Consider the following 23,422-nt stretch of genomic DNA (forward strand, 5'->3'; position numbering starts at 1 on the left):
ATCAGATTTCAGGTTATTTTCATCGCTTCTGTACAGAGTTCCCTATCAAGTCCTCACCTCACACACCCCTCCATCTCATTTTTACATTACTTTGTTGCCAATATCTCGTGCTTTACTCCTCAAAACTTTAACTGGTCTGCCACAACTCTGTATGAGAAATGAAAGCAAAATAAACAGCAACTCCACCAACCTCAATAACCATTTCAATATAATTATCGGCATTAGAAAAATGTGAGTCAATTAAGAGTTCTCAGATAGGTCTCCGCAAGTAGTGCAAGAGAAACAAATGAAAAACATTCATGAAAGTGCCGCCTGGCAGTAAACTCAAACACGGGCAGACGAGGTCATAAGAGAGACACTACCCTAATCTCGTAGCCCAAATTGTTTACCTAGTGAGATGGATCAGTTAATCCACCCACAATTCACATTTGATGTTGAATAGAATATTTGATGTTGGGCAGAATTGATGAGCAGAGTGTGCTAACAACACACCTTTTATCGTAGTCTAGATCAGTGGTTTCCAAACTGCGGGTTGTGACCCAGTACTGGGTCACGCAATGTAAGGCACTGGGTTGCGGTGGCTCTAGTCAGCACCGCTGACTGGATCATTAAAAGTCCCGGTGGTGGTGCTGCCCAGCTAAGGCAGGCTAGTCCCTACCTGTTCTGACACTGCGCTGCTCCCCGGAAGCAGCCAGCAGCAGGTTCGGGAGACAGGGAGGCCATGGGGCCAGCCAATGGGAGCTGCGGGGGAAGGAGCGGTGCCTGTGGGCAAGAGCCACATGGAGCCGCTTACGCACCTCCGGCTAAGAGCCAGACCTGCTGGCTGCTTCCAGGGACCAGTGTAGTCCGCGGGGACAGAAGAGGCAGGAAGCCTGCCTTAGCAACCCCACTGTGCCGCTGATCGGGAGCCGCCAGAGATAAGCCCACGTCCCAACCCTGTGCCCCAATCCCCTGCCCCAGCCCGGAGCCCCTTCTTGCACTCTACACCTCTCATCCCTGTTCCACCCCAGAGCCTGCACCAAAAGCCCAGACCCCCTCCAGCACCCCAGCCCCCTGCCACAGTCCTGAGCTTCCCACCCCAACCCAGAGCCCCCTCCTGCAACACGACAAACCCATCATCCCCGGCTCCACCCCACAGCCCTCACCCCAACCCCCCACACCCCAAATCCCTCATCCCCAGCTCTGTTGGATTGCAGGCATCAACAATTTTCTTCAGCTGGGTCACCAGAAAAAAAGTTTGAAAACCACTGGTCTAGAACAGAGCTCTCCAACCGTTTTACTTACAAGATCACTTTTTGAATTTAAGTGCAACCCAGGACCAACCCCGCCCCTTTCCCGAAGCCCCACCCACTCACCCCATCTCCCCTCCGTCCGTCGCTTGCTCTTCCCCACCCTCACTCATTTTCACCGGGCTGGGGCAGAGGGTTGGGGTTCGGGAGGGGGTGCGGGCGCTGGGCTGGGGCCGAGGGGTTTGGAGTGTGGAAGGGGGTTCTGGACTGAGCCTGGGGCAGGGGGATGGGGTGCAAGCTCTGGGAGGGAGTTTGGGTGCAGGAGGGGGCTCCAGACTGGCATAGAGTATAGGGGTTCTGGCTCTGGGGGGGGTGTTAGGATGGGGATTGGGGTGCAGGCTCCTGCCAGATGGCACTTCCCTCAGGCGGCTCCTGGTCAGCAGCACAGCAGAGCTAAGGCAGGCTCTCTGCATACCCCAGCCCCACGCCACTCCCAGAAGCGGCCAACACGCCCCTGTGGCACCTGGCGGGGTGGGGGTAGCACGTGGCTCTGCATGCTGCTCCTGCCTGCAAGCACTGCCCCCACAGCTCCCATTGGCTGCAGTTCCCTGTTCCCGGCCAGTGGGAGCTGCAGGAGCGGTGTTTGCAGGCAGAAGCAGCATGCAGAGACCCCTGCCTCTCTACCAAGGGGGCATGCTGACTGCTTCCGGGAGCAGTGTGGGGCTGGGACAGGCAGGGAGCCTGTCTTAGTCCTGCTGCACTGCTGAACTTTTAGTGGCTGGAGATCACGATGGACTGGCAGAGGCTCCAGGATCGACTAGTTGATCATGATCTACAGGTTGGTGATCACTGGTCCAGAAAAAAAAAAAAAAAAACAAAACTTACTCTACCCTGTCTACACTTGGTTTTAAAACATATTAGCTACCACATATTAAAACCATCATTTTTCGTGCCATGGACAAGCTTTGGACCAGCTTAGCACATTTTAAAGTATGCACTGCCTTGTATACACTAGACTTAAAGGTAACACATTCCAACACACCTTTAAATTCTAGTCAAGACAAACACTTAAAATTAAACCAGGTCAACTTTTTATATAGAATAAGGCAACAGGGAAGAGAGAGGATGTTAGAAGATTAAGGGGACGATAGCTACTGTGCATAGAACAGAGACTATCAATCACACTTCCCCTCCCCAAGGTGGTACACTTGCTCACACATTACATGGCTGAAATGCGGATATAATCTCAGCCAGTATGCTTGATATGCTAATGAATTCTGTCATATCTTCAACATCAGAACTGTTTGCGAAGTATGACGGACTGGGATATAAGAGGAAGGGTGAGGACAGATGGAAGAACTGTACACTTGAAAACAAAAAGGGACAGTTCATATGTACATACTGCAAAAAGAAAAAAAGGGGGAAAAAAAGCAGCTGTCTGCGGCAGTGAGTCTCAGAACCCAGGTCTACGGATTCGGGCTCATGCTATGGCACTAATATCAATGTAGCTGTTCCTGCCCAGGCTGGAGCTCGGGCAGGGAACATTTACACTATTATTTTTAGCATCGCAGAGTAAGCCTGAGTCTGTATACTGGGGCTCGGAGACTTGGTGCCATGGCTTTTTTGTTTTGATTTTGACGTGCGGACATACTCTGTAACAGTTTGAGAGTTTTCATGCATGAGGAAATTTACTAGGAGAACTATACCGGCATAATTATACCATTACCGTTACACTGGCATAACTCCCCATGTGAGCACTCCCATTCTGGAATTAACTCGCTTTAAGCTTCTCTAGCAAAATTACCAAAAACATCTGTTCTGAGCCTGTTCAACCAGCAGGACTCTGACCCTCACAGTCAGTGTCAGAGTAGAAAGTGATTTTACATAAAGTTGCATTATATGAATCCATGTTAACAAGCCCCCATTACAGAGCTAAACAGCGTCAAACATAACCAGCTAGCATGCGACTGTAGACAAGATCACTGGTTTCTTCTCACCTGTGAAAATGTTATGCTGCTGAATAAGTAAGCCAGGAACCAAATATGTGATTTCCACAGCTCTCTAAAACTATTCATGGGAGCCAAGGATTAATGCATTATGGAAGGCAAATGAGGCTGTAATGAGTTTCAGTAAAAATGGGAGATGCAAGTGCCAAATAATGAGTGGCACACTTGTAAGAGAACAGTAAAGAACAACTGTGAAATGAGAGATGGAGTTACACAGCTAAACACTGAAAAATCCTTTATACCACGTGTGACAGCGTCGGTCACAGAGACCCTCTTGGGACTCTCACCTGATGTGCTAAGACTACTTCTGACCCCATTTTCTCTGCTAGTTTGGGCCTTCAGAACCCTGCTTTGTTGAGCCAGATATGCTAATCTGCTGCAACACAGACCCAGGGTCTGAACCACGCCCCCAAAGCTGCAGACTTAACTGAAAACGGCTTAGCACCCAGACACCCAATGGGATTCAAACCCTAAATAAATCCATTTTACTCTGTATAAAGCTTATAGAGGGTAAACTCAAATTGTCCACCCTCTATAATACTGATAGAGAGATATGCACAGCTGTTTGCTCCCCCAGGTTTTAATTACTTACTCTGGGTTAATTAATAAGCAAAAGTGATTTTATTAAGTATAAAAAGAAGGATGCAAGTGGTTCCAAGTAACAACAGACAGACAAAGTAAGTTACCAGGCAAAACAAAACAAAAACACACAAGTCTAAGCCTAATACATTAAGAAACTGATTACCGATAAAAATCTCACCCTCAGAGATGTTCAAATAAACTTCTTTCACAGACTGGACTCCTTCCTTCCAGGAGACTTGACCCCCAGTCTTCCCTTAAAACCTGATCCACAGGTGAAGGGTCTGGCATTTCAGATGAAGATTCTTCATCCTCCTCCTGGGGAAAAGCCTCCCTACAAAAGGTGGGCAGACCCTCCTGTCCCCCCCTCACCTTCCATCTGAACTTCCCTCTCTGGGCTCCCCTCTGAGGCAGACACTCCTGGGTCCCCCAAAAGGGAAGGTGACCCTGGTCCAGCTGTGGGCTCACAGCTACCAGCTATGACAGACCCTTCACTGGCCAGCAAAATCTCCCCCCTCCCCCCCACTTCACTCAGGTTGGGCTTGGTTCCAGCTAGAATCCTGGGGGGGGTCTGTTCCCACTGCAGTCACCGGGACCCCAACTTTCATCTCCAGGATACATGTCTCTGTGCACCTCAAGGCAGGACCTGTCCCCTGCTGACCTAGATTCATAGATACTAAGGACAGAAGGGACCATTATGATCATCTAGTCCTACCTCCTGCACAACACAGGCCACAGAATCTCACCCACTGACTCCTGCAAAAAACCTCTCACCTATGTCTGAGCTACTGAAGTCCTCAAATCGTGGTTTAAAGACTTCAAGGAGCAGATAATCCTCCAGCAAGTGACCCGTGCCCCATGCTACAGAGGAAGGCCTCTTCCAATCTGCCCTGGAGGAAAATTCCTTCCCGACCCCAAATATGGTGACCTGCAGCTTCCTGGCAGTCGGCAACTGGGACAGCCTCACTGTTACAAGATGGAACTTTCCCCTCCCCCAGGGAGATGATTATAGGACAGGAGCTGGCTTTATCCAGCCCTTCCTGCAGGGATCTGCCTTGAGCCCTTGGGATACAGGAACTGGTTACGACCATCCCTGCTTCCAAAGCTGCATTTTTCACTGCTACAGAGGAATTAAAGAGACACTCCCCTATTCCCCCTGCAGCCCATGTGACTTCAGCCTCCCCACTGGGGCTTTTAGCACAAGATTCCTTCTTGCTGCTAACAAACCCTGGGACAGATTCTGCCACATCAAAGAAATCATTCCCCAGTAGAAACAGTGCAAAGTTGTGTGCCACTGCTGCAACAGTCGGCTCAGCCTGCAAATCACCAGTTTCCATGTGTACCTTAGCTAAAGGCGCAAGGACTTTGTAACCTCCCATCAATTCTAATTCTGCCATTTTCCTTGGTAACAAATCCTTCTCCTGGATTAGGTCCCTCCTGACTATAGAAATTTCTGCACCCATGTCTCTCCATCCTTGGAGCAGTTTGCCATTAAGTTTAACAACATGCATACCCTCACTGCTTGGTTGTGTAGAAGCAACCTTTACAAATCCTGTTTGGTAAGAGGCAGCAGCCTAGGGCACCCCTGTGCTCTGAGAAGCAGCAGCTTCATGTGTTACCTGCTCTCTGTTCCCACTCAGCCAAGGACATTTATTCCTCAGGTGCTCAGTGGAATTACAAGGAGAGCACCTCCTGGGCTCCTCTGCTGGTCCAGGAGACTTGGGACGAGTAAAAGGGGAATGGGGAGGTGAAAGCCCAGCCTCCTTTTTTCCCCAGGGGTAAAAGGGTGATTCTGCTTTCCCCCCCACCCTGCACCCTGCTGCCAGGGGTTTGTGTTTAACTGCAGCTTGTGACTGCTCAGAAGAGTCTGCAAACCCAGCCAATTCCCCCACTGCACCTACCTTTTTGTCCCACAAATACTATTTTACATCATCACTGCAATATTCAGGAACTGTTCCTGAGTAATTAAATTACACATTTCTTCCACACTTGTAACGCCTTTTCCCCTCATCCACTTGTCTAACATATCCCTCATTTTATTTACATAAACCACATTACTCAATCCAGATCCCCTCTTAACACTCCTGAATTTAACCCTGTAGGTTTCAGGTGTAATCTGAAACTGTTTCGAAACCAGTTCCTTAAATTTACCAGAGAGTTTGAAGCATCATCAATAGGCATCTTATTGAATATGTCCAGAGCTCACCCGTCAATTTTGCAACTAAAGCGGTCATTTTTTGATCTTCAGGAATCACATGGAGAGTGCACAGTCTCTCAAAGGTGATGAAATAATCGGCAATATCACTGGATTCAGTATACTGTGGACATAATTGCTCCCATTTGTGGATTTTTTGGGAAGTGGAGCCAGCTGTTGAAGGGTTTTGTCTCTTCCACTACATTACAGTCAGTTCATGCTTCTGGGTCTCAGTCTGGGCCTGTATTTCTCTGTCTTTTAACTCCAAGGCTCTTTAGTGATCAGTTTCCTCTCTGGCTGCCTCTGCCTCCATAGCCCTTGTGTGTGCAGTCTCCTCCATGGCTGCCTCTTCTTCTTTGAGCCTCATTTGAAACTTGCGGTCCTTTGCCTTCTCCTCTACTTCCAGTCTGGCAAACTCTAGTTTTGTAGTTGCCTCACTGGTAGTCATTTTCCTGCTTTCTTGTGCTTATTTCCCTCACCCGAAATAAACAAAGAAAACAACAAACCAGTAACCACTTTGTCTGTTCTCTAGCCACCACACTCAAAAATCACTACTAGTGTCTCAAAGCAATCAGCTGTCCACAGATTCTGCTCAACTACACTGACTGATGGATTCAGTCACAGACCCCCCCCTTGGGACTGTCACCTAATGTGCTGAGACTACCTCTGAGTCCGTTTTCTCAGCCAGTTTGGGCCTTCAGAACCCTGCCTGTCGAGCCAGACACGCTAGCCTGCTGTTGGGTCCAGACTAGAAAGAAGTTTTGTCTGTGAAAGAAGCTTATTGGGACATCTCTGAGGGTGAGATTTACCCTTATTCAGTTTCCTACTGTATTAGGCTTAGACTTGCGTGTTCTGTTTTATTTTGCTTGGAAACTTACTTTGTTCTGTCTGTTATTACTTGGAACCACTTACATCCTTCTTTTTATACTTAATAAAATCACTTTTGCTTATTAATTAACCCAGAGTAAATAATTAATACCTGGGGAATCAAACAGCTGTGCATATCTCTCTATCAGTGTTATAGAGGGCGGACAATTTATGAGTTTACCCTGTATAAGCTTTATACAGAGTAAAACAGATTCATTTGGGGTTTGGATCCCACTAGGAGCTGGGTGTCTGGGGTGCTAGAGACAGGAGCATTTCTTAAGCTGTTTTCAGTTAAGTCTTCAGATTTGGGGGTGTGGTTCAGACTCTAGGTCTGTGTTGCAGCAGGCTTGTGTGTCTGGCTCAATAAAGGCAGGGTTCTGAAGGCCCAAACTGGCAACGAAAATGTGCTGAGACTACCTCTGAGCTCATCAGGTGAGAGTCCCAAGGGGGTCTCTGTGACCAAACTCGTCACACTATGTAGAACAGTGAAAACTTTGAAGAGGTTAAGAAAGAATCACCTTCTTCTCACATGATCACAGAAAGACACAAAATAATCATAGTGCAGTGTTCTCAGAGGATACACAGATGGCCAATTTCAATGCAGCACAGATGAAGAATCTGCACTCAGGAAGATAGATTTTACTTCTCTTTATAGGCCATACTATTCTCTTTAAGGGGTCAGACTTGAGCTACTACAGTCATTTAACAAAAACAACTTACAATCAGTTAGACATACAAAACCTAAAACTAGCTGAAACTCAAGAAGCAAATCAATAAAAAGAAACTAAGGCCAGTGGGTACATTTTCTAATATCTTCATTGTTAAAACTTGTTAAATTTTCCTAACTAGGAATACAAATTCTAAGGATTCAAAATAAAATAAGAGTATTTCTTAATCCAATTAAAAATGTGAATTAAGTAACATCTACAGAAGCAACTGGAAAACCAGTTCTTTTTCTTAATGTGTGAGCAGCGTTATGGTCTTTGAAGAAGTGCTATACTCTTGTTAGTTTTGTGATATACGTTCTTGTGGGGAGGGGGAACACATAAGCAGCAGGAGAGCATGCTCTCCGCCTCAATCTCTCCTTTTAGGGAGAATGTTGGGGACAACTTTGGTTCCTGGAAACCAGGCATTAGTGTTCAAGCTGAGAAAAGAGGGTCTTATTTGTATGGTGTTTGTGACCACCTATGTTCAAGGAGCAGTAGACAGAGTAAACAAACATGTTACACTAAGAAAATGCCCTTCCTCCACATCACTGGTTTCTCCTCCCATTGGAAACCAACCTGCATAGCCCTGCCATCTGCTATACCATGATGGAGGAGGTGACAGTAAAACAACAGCAGGTTAAATGAGAATTCCAGAAAGTCTTTAGTAATAAATGCAGCCATTTTTATAAAAGGCAAGTTATACTACACCAATTTTAAATTAAAATCCACTGGAGGTTTGTACTAACAGGTGTGTGTGTTGGTGGGAAATCAACGTTGATTTGAACGTTGAATCCCTCAAAGCTGAAACCCTCTTTCAGTTACAATTACCATCAAAAGTGCAAGAATATCTGAATAAAAGCTATACAAAAATTCCAGAGAGGATTCAGAGCATGACACAGCACTGAGATTACCCTGGTCAGACTCATGAATCAACTATTTCTAAGGATACACAGGGAGAGCCTTTTATTAGATGGACTGGCAACCTATAGTGGTTCTCTACACCGGGTTTGACTGCCACTCATACAATACTGAAGTAGCTTATGTCAGATCCAATGGAGAGATCCGAGTCAGTGATGGTGGATGAATACTCATTGACCTGTACAAGAACTGTGTATGGATCCTGCTCCCCAAGAGTTGGGTTTTCAGTCCAATGTTCTTTAATAGCTATGTGTTATTGAGATTTGGTACTGGATTAGAAGGTGGCCAAAAATGACCCCAGCAACACAAAAGTATACCAACTGATTTAGGAAGGAAGTGTAAGGAGAATAAGACTTCCCCAAGTCTCTCTCAATTTTTAATAGAGAATAGTCAGAGGCAGCCAGGAGAGTCTAGGTGTGGTCATTAAACAAGGACTGACTTTAGAAAACATCAGGAAAAGTTAAGAATATTTACCACGTTAAGGCCTGGTGTACACTAGAAAATTAAGTCAGCTTAACGACATCAGTCAGACGTGTGAAAAACCCACATCCTGAGTGAGGTAGCTAAAGCGACCTAACCCCCAGTGCAGACAGCACTAGGTTAACTGAAGAATTCTTTCATCAACCTACCTACTGCCTCTCCTGGATGTGGATTACCTATGCCAATGATAGAAACCCTCCTGTCGGCATACTTAGTGTCTACACTGAAGCGTTACAGCAGCGCAGCTGTGTCACTGTAGCATTTCAAGTGTAGACAAGACCCAAACATGTCACTAGATGGCAAACTTTCCTCTCAAATTGTGATCTAGTAACCAGTTGCAAATTTGCACAATCAGTATGCAGTATTATCGGATTAGTAATAGCACTGCTGAATTATAGCAATGTGCTCTATATTCAGATGCTACTGTTATGGTCAGCTGTGGTCAAACAGATTCACAACTTATTTGGTGCTTTATATTTCACACTGCAGGCCTTAGAATTACGTTTACAAAATGTTATTCCTGCTGAAAATCCTAGTTATATAGTAAAATAGCAATCTCATCAAAAACTCTAATGATAGAAGAAATCTTTTGCAGTAGGTCCTAAATTTTGAAAATCCAACATCAAAAATGCTTCAAAGTAATCATATCTATTTAACAGTGTTTCATGCACATACATTATGTGGCTTGCCGATTTCATAAGTACTTCCCCCATCAACACACTTTCAGTTCCAGTTGATTGATAAGGTATCACAAAATGACTGCACTTAGATTACAGTGACATTCCATTTGTTACATGGCACATGCCACACTATCACCAATATAATTCTGTTTCAGTGTATTTGTTCTTACCACAGGCAATAGTCCAGTAAATCAAGGAGTCTGGCGCCTGGTAGAGGATTCGGTACGGTGCTACCCTGGCACTGGAGTCCAGCACAACATCCAGAGTACCCACTAGGAGACCTGTGGAACAGGAAATTCTGTTGGTGAATGTTGCCTGCTAGATTATCTTTAATATTGCATATTAAAATTACTACATGACAGATCATTTTTGCCAACAGGTAAAATATCTATAATCAAAATAGATTTCAGTTTTTACATAGGAGTTGATGTTAGTTTAAAAAAGAAAAACATACTAAAGAAGAATAAAAGTATTTTTTTTCCTTTTTAAGTAAAAGCACATTTTAAAACTGTTATTTAGCTGTAGCATCTCAGTTCCAAATTCTTTAGGCATTTCCTTAAGACCCCACAAGAGTTAAAATTTGGAATTGCAGGTAGGAAAAGAATAATCCAAAAGTTTCCAGTACAAGTCATCTACTACATTCTCTGGAATGGCTGTTGAAAACAAGCCTGGCCATGACTATACTTAAGGGCTATTTAATTGTGGGGTAGATGTTCAGGCGTGGGCTCAGACCTAGGACCTTACAAGGTGGGAGGGTCCCAGAACTCACACAGCAGCCCAAGCCTGAACGTCTACACCGCAATTAAACAATCCCTTAGCCTAAGCCCCATGAGCCCCCATCAGCCAGCACAGGCCAGTGTCTAATTGCAATATCAGACACACTCATACAGTCAAACTCTTTTCAGCAGCAAAGAGGAGAATAACTAACAACTTATGGACATGTCAAGTAAGCGACATCAACAGTTGTGTATCGAGTTCTACTGGGTATCTCCCTGCCCGTAGGGTAGCTAAAGATCTTCTAATCCAGGGGTTTTAGAAGATATTCTGCAAAGGAAAGACAAAAACAAAAACAACAATGGAGGAATTGTTTTTATATTCATGATGACATATAAAGAAGAACTGAAAGATTTCCCCACCCTCCGCAGGTTGGATTTCATTGGTTTTTGCCAGATGTTTTAAGGAAGGAGGAGAGGGTGTCTCAAAGAGCAGTATTATGAGCGCTCTTGCATTGTAGCAAAGAAGCGTAATGTACCATTACCAACGGCATCCTTTCTCCAGGTATTCATTAGATACTCTAGTTAAACATGGGTCAAAAAAACAAAAAGCCCCAAAATATGAACACTAACATTCATTTCCCCTTTTCCAATTGCTCATTTTCAGTTTTGCGTCGTCATCATTGTACGACTTCTCCATTGTGCCGTCTTTCCTGGTAGACAAAACTGGAATTTCTAATGTGAAAAAAGAAAAGAACCCTTTCCTCACCCTTCCTCTTTTTTGGGACAACGTATCCTTTTAGGCTCTCTTTAAACATCAGAAAGATACAAAGAACAGAAACCGATCATTTTCCCTTTTGAGTTGCTTTTAAGTCCAAATGTCAATTAACATTTGGAATTATCCCACCCACAGTCAATGTACAGTGATTAGGAGACTTTCATTTGATGTATTTCAAACAAACTCATTTATAGTTCTTCCTGGGCCAGATGGGCTGGGAGGTAATCTTCTCCTCCCACTGCATTAAATGTGCATCAGCCACCCTTTTTGTTTAAGGAATCTCAGTTATCATGCTGAACACAGACCTGGATATGTTACCAGAACTTTGGCAGGCAGTGCTCGAAGGATGCATGCCTATAATAGAAGCTGAATAGAAAAAAAAAAAAGAAAAGAAAAGAGATACTCTCTATTAAACAAGAGGTACTCCATATTAACTGGACAAGTTGACCTCATTTGACACACCTTTGCTTCACAGGACACAGTCAGTACCAGGTCAAGTAATCGAGACCGCCAGCCAGGGAAATAACCCACTTCCTTCCCTGATGAACCAATGGATGCACCCCACTCATGTACTTATGTGCTACACCAATACAGACTTGGACGCTAAATACATTCTATGCATGGCATACCCGAGCCCACCTATCCACTGACGTTTTAAAAACTCCCGCACCCCAATCTGGGTCTATGCTGTTTATGTACGACTTATGTATCTTATGAACCTTGTAACCGAAACTTGCATATCCTTTCATAACTTAAGCCCGTCCCCAGATGTACAGTATCTTCCTTCCTAACTTGTGTACATTTGATTTTAAACATTAACCTTAATAAAAAATTTAAATCCAAAACTACTTTTAACTTATACAAAAAAAAAAAAAAAAAAAAAAAAAAAAAAATCAAGGAAGAGATCTGACATTGTCCTTTTAAACTATTCTCATACCCAAATCTCTCAAAATGTCCCTTAGTTTGAGGGATGTTGGTAATTTTAGACTCCCAAGTTTCCTACATTCTTCACACATTTGGTGTCCCTTTACTTTTATTGCTGAAAATTACTACATCAGAAATAAAGAATCATGAAATTGAGGTTATAGAAAGAGTTATTTACACTAAAGGAAGGAATTCTAGAGCATTTTACATTTTCTGCATGAACCATGTGTGCGCCCATTGCACAATGTGTCTCACATTTGGGCCTGGCAGGTTGAGAGGCATGCTAATACCATCATGGGAGACTGACAAGATACAGAGATAAGAGACTAGTCTGTACTGGCTTATTTTATTGCACTTGTGTCCTTTGCAGCCAAATAAAATAATTCATTTTCATAGATTTTAAAGCCAGATTACAAAAAGAAAAGGAGTACCGGTGGCACCTTAGAGACTAACAAATTTATTAGAGCATAAGCTTTCGTGAGCTACAGCTCACTTCATCGGATGCATTTGGTGGAAAAAACAGAGGAGAGATTTATATACATACACACACACACACACACACACACACACACACACACAGAGAACATGAAACAATGGGTTTATCATACACACTGTAAGGAGAGTGATCACTTAAGATAAGCCATCACCAGCAGCGGGGGGGGGGGGAAGGAGGAAAACCTTTCATGGTGACAAGCAAGGTAGGCTAATTCCAGCAGTTAACAAGAATATCAGAGGAACAGTGGGGGGTGGGGTGGGAGGGAGAAATACCAGGGGGAAAATAGTTTTACTTTGTGTAATGACTCATCCATTCCCAGATTATCTGACCTTGTGTATACCACAGACCATTAAATTTCACCCAGTTACTGCTGTACTGAGTCCAGTAACTTTTATTTCATATCTTCCAGAAAGACATCCGCTCTCGATCTGAAGACAGCAAGAGATTGTTAATTAACAGAGACAATTCTGATTTCATTGTGACCCCCTCTTTCGTGGATCTGTAGACATTGCTGGCTTGGTTTTCAGAAGTGCTGATCACCTACCTATCCCATAAAAACAACTCAGATGCAACTGCTCAGTACCCTGGTTGGGAGAAGAAGAGAGAGGAGGGGACAGGACATGCATGTCTTATACTACCGCTATATGTATAAAAATAATTCCATTAAAACTAAAGCTGGACAGCATATTTGAGTATCCAAAAATCAGAAGACCTAACTCCTATTACAGCAGTTGAGAAATTTACAGAAATAAAAATGTGCATGTTAAGAGGACAAAAAGAAAAGGAGTACTTGTGGCACCTTAGAGACTAGCAAATTTATTTGAGCATAAGCTTTCGTGAGCTACAGCTCACTTCATCTGATGAAGTGAATGGAGACAAGGCTAGTCGACGCTGGCAGCGCTTTAACGTGGCTTGTGGTGCAGCGCTGGGAGAGAGCTCTCCCAGCAATCTAAAAAAAACCCCACCTCCATGAGGGGCATAGCTCCCAGCGCTGGTGCACTGTCAACACTGGTGCTTTACAGCACTGAAACTTGCTGTGCTCAGGGAGGCGTTTTTTCGCACCCCTGAGCGAGAAATTTGCACCGCTGTAAATTGCCAATAGACAAGCCCTATGTCTTTCCTTTATACAGCTTTGGCCTTTGATCTTCAGATTCCAGGAACAGATAATGAACAGAAAAGGGGCCCTCCTCAGGGCACAGCTTCAAAAGTCTGGGTGCTGGCATAACTGGAGGTCGGAATTTGGATTCACCTCCCCCTAGAGGTTTTCCAGGCAAACCACTTGACACTGTTTTTCCAAGTCCATTCTTGTCTGATCCATTATTCAAGATAGTCCTTTGAAGTTCACACTTTCCAGTGCTCAAAATAATACATTACCTTTGCATTCAACCCAGTGGACTCCAGAGATACTTAAACTTAATTCAGTAAGGTTTTTCAAGGCTATTGCAGGAAATTGCCCTGTCATACTACCAGTACAGTTGCTAAAGATGTAGGAAGCTCCACCAAAGGATTATGTAGGTCTGTAGAATTAACTACTTTGTCACCCTTAGAGGCAATCTTTGATGAAGCTGTGCTGATTTACACCATGACCTGGCCCTAAGAATTAAATTTTGTACAGATTTAATAGGCTGTGAAAAGAGTTGTCCAAAAGCTTGGACATCATTAACTAGGTTATAAAAATAGTGACTCACAACAACAACAACAAAATAGCCAAGATATTCAGTATCAGAAGATAATTTTAATTTTCCTTAGTCACTACAGTGAATCATTATTTTCCCCTACTTTTGCAAGGCAGTCCTCGTGGTTGATTAGGTAATCAGCTCACTCATTTATTTTTATTACAGGAAGAGGTCCAATGACATACCTGTCAAAGGCCAGTGTAAACAACACTCAAAGCTCCACAGTTAGTATTATAATACAAACCCAATTTGCCTTACTCATGTGAGTAGTTCTACGGACTTCATTAATGACACTAGATCAGTGGTTCTCAACCAAGGGTACACGTACCCTGGGTGTAGGCAGGGGAGTCTTCCAGGGAGGTACATCAACTCATCTAGATATTTGCCTACTTTTACAATAGGCTACATCAAAAGCACTAGCAAAGTCAATACAAACTAAAATTTCATACAATGACTTGTTATTGTATACATATACTCTGTATACATATACTGAAATGTAAGTACAATATTTATATTCCAATTGATTTATTTTATAATTATATGGAAAAATGAGAAAGTAAAACAATTTTTCAGGAACAGTGTGCTGTTTTGTATGTTTATGTCTGATTTTGTAAACAAGTAGTTTTAAAGTGAGGTGATACTTAGGGGTACGCAAGACAAATCAAACTCCTGAAAGGGGTACAGTAGTCTGGAAAGGTTGAGAGCCACTGCACTAGATTAATAAATTGATGCCATTCTCAAAGAGTTAAACAAAGTTCTACTAGTTGGAAAACTGAACATTCTAGTCTGACAATAGTGCCGACAGTGTGGCCTAGAAGCAACATCCTGTTGATGAAGGTGGCAAGGGCTGGGTTTAACTTTTGAGAAGCAAGGAAGGTGCTGGGATTTCAACCAGGGTGACATTCCCACATTCTGCTTGGAGAGGAAGCGTCGCAGCAACTGGCTAGGTGACTGATAGATATGAAGATTCTGTTTGAAGAAGACTATGTTAATGGGAACTAGGAATCTTTCAGTTCGCACCTACAGCATCCACAGAGCATTTTGGTGCTTGGGCTCATACCCCGTAGTCCAAACCCTGGGGCACTGTCGACAACCCCTTAGAGAAGAAGAAACCCTTAGATTAGCAAAGCCTATGTCTTCACTAGCAACGTTAAAGCACTGCTGTGGCTGTGTAGTCGCAGCTGTAAAAAAACCCACCTCCACGAGGGGAGTAGCGACCAGTGCTGGTGCACTGTCTATACTGCCACTTTACAGCGCTGAAACTTGCAGTGCTCAGGGTTTTTTCACACCCTGAGTGAGAAAGTTGCAGCCCTGTTAAGTGGCAGTATAGATGAGGCCTAAGGGCTTGCCTAAAAGGGAATGTTTTATCAGTAAATTATACATTTAGCTTGAATCCCTTCCCAGGCAACATCAACTAAGCCCAAAAAAATAACCCCACCAATACAAGAATAAGAAAGGTTTCAGAGTAGCAGCTGTGTTAGTCTGTATTCGCAAAAAGGAGTACTTGTGGCACCTTAGAGACTAACAAATTTATTTGAGCATAAGCTTTCATGAGCTACAGCTCACTTCAGCGGATTAGCTGTAGCTCATGAAAACTTATGCTCAAATAAATTTGCTAGTCTCTAAGGTGCCACAAGTACTCCTGTTCTTTTTAAGAATAAGAAAGTTCACATGGGGGTTATACAGATCTAACTATATCCATACCTTAGATTATAGAAAACCAAAACAAACACCCCCCCCAACATATTTTCTAATATAGACAAGATCTAATCCCCTCTCAACCTTCCGTTTTAAAAAAATCTTCTACCCATGTGAATGCTTTCGGTGCCTGCCTCAGCTGCTGTTCCTACCTTTTTCCCCAAGCAGTCTTAATACGAAAATTGACATGGCTCAACAGTTTACTTGATGACCACAGGCTTCTGAATATCCAAAATGAAACTGACCCACGTCTAAGTATTTTCACTCTGCTGCTGTTTGGCAAAGCTACTAGCAGCACTGGAGCAGTCTGGCTGCAAACTGAGAAAGACAAAACTGAATTTATGTCCACGATGTCTTTGTCAATGCTAGGTGCTACATAGCATTTTAAAATATGACTTGTTTCCCCAGTGTAGACAAACCCAGAATATGTATAGGCATAGTAACTGCAGATGCCTTTAAAATTACATCAAAGGGGTGCAAGAAGATCTGGTGGTCTTTCCACTGAGCCCCCAAGTATCTCCAGTTTAACAGACTCTGATGTGGACATCAAGTCATGAGTGATATAGTAGAAGTATATGGGTTCCAGATGAAAACCCAACAGACCTGCTAAGTTTTTTTTTTCCCCTTTTAAATAAGAAGTGGGGAGGGATTGGGTGGAAGGAGTGAAGACAGAATATGGCAGAAGAGGGAATATTAGTCTGGGTGTGTGAAAGTTGACAGCTGATTAAAATCAAGGTTCCAATACTTAAACACATTCATGTGCCTCAAGAAAATAAATGGTGGCCTAGGTATGTGCAATATGTTATTTGCACAAACTGTATTATTTCATTTCAAGTTGCATAAAGCACATGTTCCTCTTCAAAAACTACGTACCTACTGAGTTTGAAATATAAAATCTTAGCAGTCTGTGCTAAACAGGAATGAAAAAAACAGGTGCAAAATTTGAAAAAGCATGAAACACCTTTCATAGAGTCAGGTGACAAATTGGAGTAAAGGGTGATTTTTCAAAAAAGTTTTCAGTATCTACAAATAAAGGTTTATAAACAATGCTTTCCTCAACCACAAGAAATCCTGTAGTTGTACTTGGGAGGAAACTACTACTTTTCCAAACTTGGGGTATCATCATCATCTTGGCATAAGCTCAACAGTACCACATAATGGTACTGTGCAGGGTAACAATGACACTTTCATTTCATGTCAAAAACCTGGCATTCACCAACAAGAACCAGTCAACCAGTCTCTTTCCATTCCTACTTTCCAATGGAACAGCGACAATCCTCATTCCCCACCACAAAGACATATTTGGTGAGAACAGAGACAATGATACCCCGGCAAAATCAGCCATCTACCAATTAAGTACTAGAAAGATCTTTGGCAACATTTTCTGGACTTGCAGTACTACTTCGCAGCTTGCAATGAGCGCTTTCATACATGGGGTGATCAAGCTGCTAACATAAATACTTGATTTACAAAACAATTCATACCACAGACATGACTCTTGAAAACAAACAAAATCTGCTACTTGCCTAGGGATCCAAAACGTACTTTAACAAGTGGTCCCTTTAAAAAACAAAAGCAAAAAGCAACCACATTTCGTATCAAGCAATCACATTTTTAGCAAAAGGAATACGCTTCTCCTCTTTCTGTTTATACAAATCAGTCACAGAAACCACAACCCCCGACTTTCTACCTGTGCACTTTATACGAATGTGTTTGTTTCCATTACAATTAGAAATGCACAATACTATTTCCCTATGATATTCTTTCAAAAATAAATCTGGCAAGCTTTGCTTTAAAAGAAAGGTAATATCAAGAGACTTCTCTTTAATCTATTTGTTGTGTTAAAATTATGCACTACGTTTTAAGGAAAAAAATCTGGTTATTTCATTTATAAATGCCTAAGGCATGCACAGGAATTTTATATCAAGGATTGAGCTCTGTGCCACCATGGGGAAGATTCAAGTTCTACTTCATCTCTCAATCTCTCACTGCCTAAGGGTGAAAATCCCATATAGACACGTGACCCTCACAGGGAAGGAGCACTTTGTGTTACCCAACCACAATCACTCTGTATCCAACTAGGTCTGGCCAAAGATTTCTTAGGTCAAGAGAACTGGTTGCTGTCAAATTGGGAGAGGAATGGAAATCTGAAGTGTGGAAAAACAGAAGATGTCATAGCGATATGGGGGAATCCCTACCACCACCGAGGAAGATAATACAATAAAGGTCTTTGCCATATTGATAAACAGAGAGAATATCAAACTCCATGAGGGTCAGACACTTCATAAGATATACCGAAAAAGCTTGCAAGCCTAGTATAAAAAGTGATGTGATTTCATTATGAACAATGTTAATCAAACACCGATTTTTTTTAAACCACGAAAATAAGCTTTTAGTTTTATCCTGAAATATTAATGAAGTGATTCAAGATAAAGGGTGAATTTACAGAGCGGCTATTAAAACCCAATTTACCAAAAAGCCATTTCCATTTCCCCTCCCCCCCCCCTTTGAAAGAAAAAAACCTTAACTCCTCATATCTTCTATTAGGTCTTTGCTGCAAAAGAAAGTTGCAGTGGTATAATCTAAACTGATTTTTAAACCAATATAGTTACACTGGTACAAAAAGCTATATGGGTTAGTATATGAGTTCATAAGAGCAATTTTTACTAAAACCAAAATAATCAGCTTAAGCTAGTTATTATAATTTATTATTTGTATTGCGGTAGCTCACAGGAGTCTCAGTCCTTGACCTGGCCCTCTGTTCCAGTCACCGTGGGTATGCCTAGACTGCAGCACACCTGCAGCTGGCCTGGGTCAGCTGACTTAGGCTTGTGGGGTTTGGGCTGTGGAACTATAAAACTGCAGTGTAGACACCTGGACATGGGCTGGAGCCCAGGCTCTAAGGGTATGTCTACACTGCAGTTAAAAACCCACGGCTGACACAGGTCAGCTGACTCAGGCTTGCAGGGCTTGGCCTAAGGGGCTGCTTAATTGCAGTATACACATTTGGACTTGAGCTAGAGCCGGAGCGCGAAGTCTACACCCGCAATTACACAGCCCCTTAGGCCAAGCCCCATGAGCCCGAGTCAGCTGACCCAGGCCAGCCTTGGGTGTCTAACCACAATGTAAACATGCTCTTTGCTAACATAACAAAAAAGTGGTCCCTGTCCCAAAGAACTTACAATACAAGTACCAAGCTAAACCAAAATAAGTCACTCATACCAAAACAGGAGTACCAAACAAGGGTTTGCAGATAGCTAAACATTCACACCTTTAGTTATAGTGGTGCAACTTTCTTGTGTTAAGAAGTTCTTCTTCTAACTAGTTTGCAAGTCAATTGCCATTTTAAAACCTGAGGCAAAATTTCCTCATGTGCCAGTACTGGGGAAAACAGGTCATCAGAAGTCATCACAAGAAGGAAAAACAAAAAAAGTGTTTGCATCTTCAGGACACATTTCTGAGATAAACTGTGTCTCCTTTTTAGTGTGAAGAATGCAGATAACTCTACCATGGTGAAAACCTTATATACACGATATTTTCAGTTGTCTAAGTATGAATGATTTGTTTTCCCACAGTGACCACCTCAAATTTTACAAACTGTTGTTTAATGCCATATCCACTGATGGACTGTATTTTCGGGCATGTAAATGGATAATCTAACCAACCTAATTTCAGAGTTGTGTCACTGCAAACAGAATTATGAATGAAAGAAAATATTTCTTTAAGCAGTACTATCCTGCTAATTACACTTGCATGTTTCTTTAAACAGGGGCAGATAACTGCTCTGAGAATACAGTACTATAGTCACAATTTCCAGGATTTCTAAGGGACCATCCCAAACATGATCAATTTTTCAAGATACATCCCCTATTGACTGTGTAAAGTTTCAGTGGAGACTAGGTGGGTGAGGTGATAATTTTTATTGGACTTCTGCTGGAGAGAGACACAAGCTTTTGATCTTACACAGAGCTTTTCTTCAGGTAAAGTTTCAATAGTTTAATACTCTAGATAGGGGGACACTTTGGTTTCTAAAAGCAAAAAAAAAAAAGTAAGAGTATTTCAGTCAGGTTTACCTAAGTATATGACAAAGTTAAGTGGTGCCAAGAGTTCTCTCAAAATACATACACTAGAAAAGTTTCATTTCCCCCTTGATTGGTTCTAGATTGCAAACTCTAAATTATACTATAAATTATTTGGAGTAAAGACTGTCATCTTCCTGAGTGGATATACAGCACCTGTCACACTGGGATCCAGTTCCTGATTGAGAATTGTGGGCATTACCACGAATACTAATGATTTGATGAAAGCTATTTTTATATGCTATGCATATTTGTTTAGGTATGATCCTATCAGCAAGCAGTATCCATATCAACTCATGGAAAAGGCTACAAAAATATTTCTTGCTAAACAAAAACAAAAAAATCAAAAGCCTAGTGATAATATTTCAAGTGTGAAGAAATACTAGCAGTAAAGGAAAGATTTAGTTACTGATTACCATTACCACATTCCCAGGTGAAGTGCAATTCAAAGCAGGGTGCATATACAAACAAACATAATTGAACAGCAAATATATTTACAACAAATATATGGGACTGTATATTAGAGTTTGTCATAGGACAATATGCACTATATATTGTATATTATATACACTGGTGTTTACATGGTTCACTTAATGGTATACAATACATCTCAAGAATCAAAACTCCAGAACAGAACATCTAACTTCAACACACATTTTTTCATGTTCTCTGTGTGTGTGTGGATATATATCTTCCTACTGTACTTCCACTGCATGCATCCGATGAAGTGGGTTTTAGCCAACAAAAGCTTATGCCCAAATAAATTTGTTAGTCTCTAAGGTGCCACAAGTACTCCTCGTTTTTTTTTCTGAACTTCAGTTTCCCATCCGATAATGTGGGTCTATCAGACACAGAGAAGAGGATGCAATGGCCTGATTTACTCCAAAAGAATGCAACAGTCCTACCCCTACCCAAAAAAGTAAGTATAGACTCAAAAGAATACATTTTCAAAAGTGGCCACGAAATCTGTACAGTTATATCATCACTCACATACACAACGGGATATGCATGCATGCTGCATTTTTTTTTTGTAGGCCAGTTGAGAATAAGGCCCCAAATGTTCACAGTAACTGTTCCTCTGACTGGAAAGATACTACATTATTAGGTTTCAGAGTAGCAGCCATGTTAGTCTGTATTCGCAAAAAGAAAAGGAGTACTTGTGGCACCCTAGGGATTAACAAATTTATTAGAGCATAAGCTTTCGTGAGCTACAGCTCACTTCATCGGATGCATTTGGTGGAAAAAACAGAGGAGAGATTTATATACACACACAGAGAACATGAAACAATGGGTTTATCATACACACTGTAAGGAGAGTGATCATTTAAGATAAGCCATCACCAGCAGCAGGGGGGGGAAAGGAGGAAAACCTTTCATGGTGACAAGCAAGGTAGGCTATTTCCAGCAGTTAACAAGAATATCTGAGGAACAGTGGGTGGGGTGGGGGGGAGAAATAGGCTTGAATAGAGACTGGGAATGGATGAGTCATTACACAAAGTAAAACTAAGTTAATTGTATCCAGTTTGCAAATTAAGTCCAATTCCGCAGTCTCTTTTTGGAGTCTGTTTTTGAAGCTTTTTTGTTGAAGGATAGCCACTCTTAGGTCTGTAATCGAGTGATCAGAGAGATTGAAGTGTTCTCCAACTGGTTTTTGAATGTTGAATTCTTGACGTCTGATTTGTGTCCATTCATTCTTTTACGTAGAGACTGTCCAGTTTGGCCAATGTACATGGCAGAGGGGCATTGCTGGCACATGATGGCATATATCACATTGGTAGATGCGCAGGTGAACGAGCCTCTGATAGTGTGGCTGATGTGATTAGGCCCTATGATGGTGTCCCCTGAATAGATATGTGGACAGAGTTGGCAACGGGCTTTGTTGCAAGGATAGGTTCCTGGGTTAGCGGTTCTGTTGTGTGGTTGCTGGTGAGTATTTGCTTCAGATTGGGGGGCTGTCTGTAAGCAAGGACTGGCCTGTCTCCCAAGATCTGTGAGAGTTATGGGTCTTCCTTCAGGAAAGGTTGTAGATCCTCGATCATGCGTTGGAGAGGTTTTAGTTGGGGGCTGAAGGTGATGGCTAGTGGCGTTCTGTTATTTTCTTTGTTGGGCCTGTCCTGTAGTAGGTGACTTCTGGGTACTCTTCTGGCTCTGTCAATCTGTTTTTTCACTTCAGCAGGTGAGTATTGTAGTTGTAGGAATGCATGATAGAGAGCTTGTAGGTGTTTGTCTCTGTCTGAGGGGTTGGAGCAAATGCGGTTATATCGTAAGCGCTTGGCTGTAGACAATGGATCGTGTGGTATGATCTGGATGAAAGCTAGAGGCATGCAGGTAGGAATAGCGGTCAGTAGGTCTGTTTTTTCCACCAAATGCATCCGATGAAGTGAGCTGTAGCTCATGAAAGCTTATGCTCTAATAAATTTGTTAATCTCTAAAGGTGCCACAAGTACTCCTTTTCTTTTTACATTATTAGGATAATGGAAAGAATCATAAGAAGCAATCATGCAATCCATGTGATTAGAATACGTGATGAATTCTTTGCCAAATTTATGAGTAGCAGACTTCTGAAGGGAGAGAGTCATTTAAGATGGATTTGTCACTCATGTCCGTAATTTCCATGAAAGGAAATGCCAGCAGCCAATATGGGATAATTGCCGATAACTTACCATGGCCAAGGAGAAGCAGTATTTCAGCCATTCTTTATGAAGAAAATAGGTAGGTTCAGGGGTGCTGGAACAATTTATATAGTGGGGGTGCTGAGAGCCATTGAACCAAACTGTAAAACTCTGTATATGATACAAACCTCTTCAAGCCCGGGAGTGGGGTAACACCCCCTCATTGCACCCCCAGCACCCTAGTTCCAGCACCGCTGAGTAGGTTCATCAACTTACAATGCTGATGGCTGAAGAATGAACAAATATCCCTGAGCATGTCACTATAATTGGAAAATCATCCTACAAAGGCACTTATTAGATTGTAAATTATTTTCAAGCAAGGACAACACACCAGGCCCAAAGAAAAATGGAATTCTCTAATAAAGCTACACAGAGCCTAGCACCAAAAATGCAAGCACTCCACAATGTTCATTTTGACTAGTTTAGAGGAATTTCGTTTCAGCATACAAGGATTAAAAAACAAAAATCTTAAAAGATTAAGTTTCACTTATTCAGAGATTTGTATTGATTCAGGAAGAACAGTTGGTAATAAAACTGAGTTGAGTTCTACATTCTCAATTCACGTATTTTTTAATCTAGAAAAATTCATAATTTTCAAGACCTTTTTTGTGTTATACACACACCCATAGGTAGGGAGGGCACTGTTGAATCAAAATATTAAAGGTGCATGTTACATAATATTTAAATAAAAATACTATCAGGGTGAGATGATCCCAGTAATGTAAA

At 42.2% G+C, this 23,422-nt stretch overlaps 1 protein-coding gene across 4 annotated transcripts in view; it reads right to left on the reverse strand.

The window, feature by feature from the left end:
• Positions 1 to 23,422, reverse strand: part of TBC1D9 (TBC1 domain family member 9) — an 83,447-nt gene that overhangs the window by 57,536 nt on the left and 2,489 nt on the right. For 3 of the 4 annotated variants that reach the window (XM_038398563.2, XM_043513226.1, XM_038398568.2), the window contains exon 2: positions 9,831 to 9,941. In XM_038398563.2, the coding sequence (XP_038254491.1) occupies positions 9,831 to 9,941 (111 nt within the window). Of the gene's footprint in view, positions 1 to 9,830; positions 9,942 to 10,588; positions 10,617 to 23,422 lie in introns of those variants that run through there. The other variant, XM_043513227.1, reaches the window with a different exon arrangement.

This window comes from Dermochelys coriacea, chromosome 4 (genome assembly GCF_009764565.3).
Source record: "Dermochelys coriacea isolate rDerCor1 chromosome 4, rDerCor1.pri.v4, whole genome shotgun sequence".
Classification (NCBI taxonomy): domain Eukaryota; kingdom Metazoa; phylum Chordata; order Testudines; family Dermochelyidae; genus Dermochelys; species Dermochelys coriacea.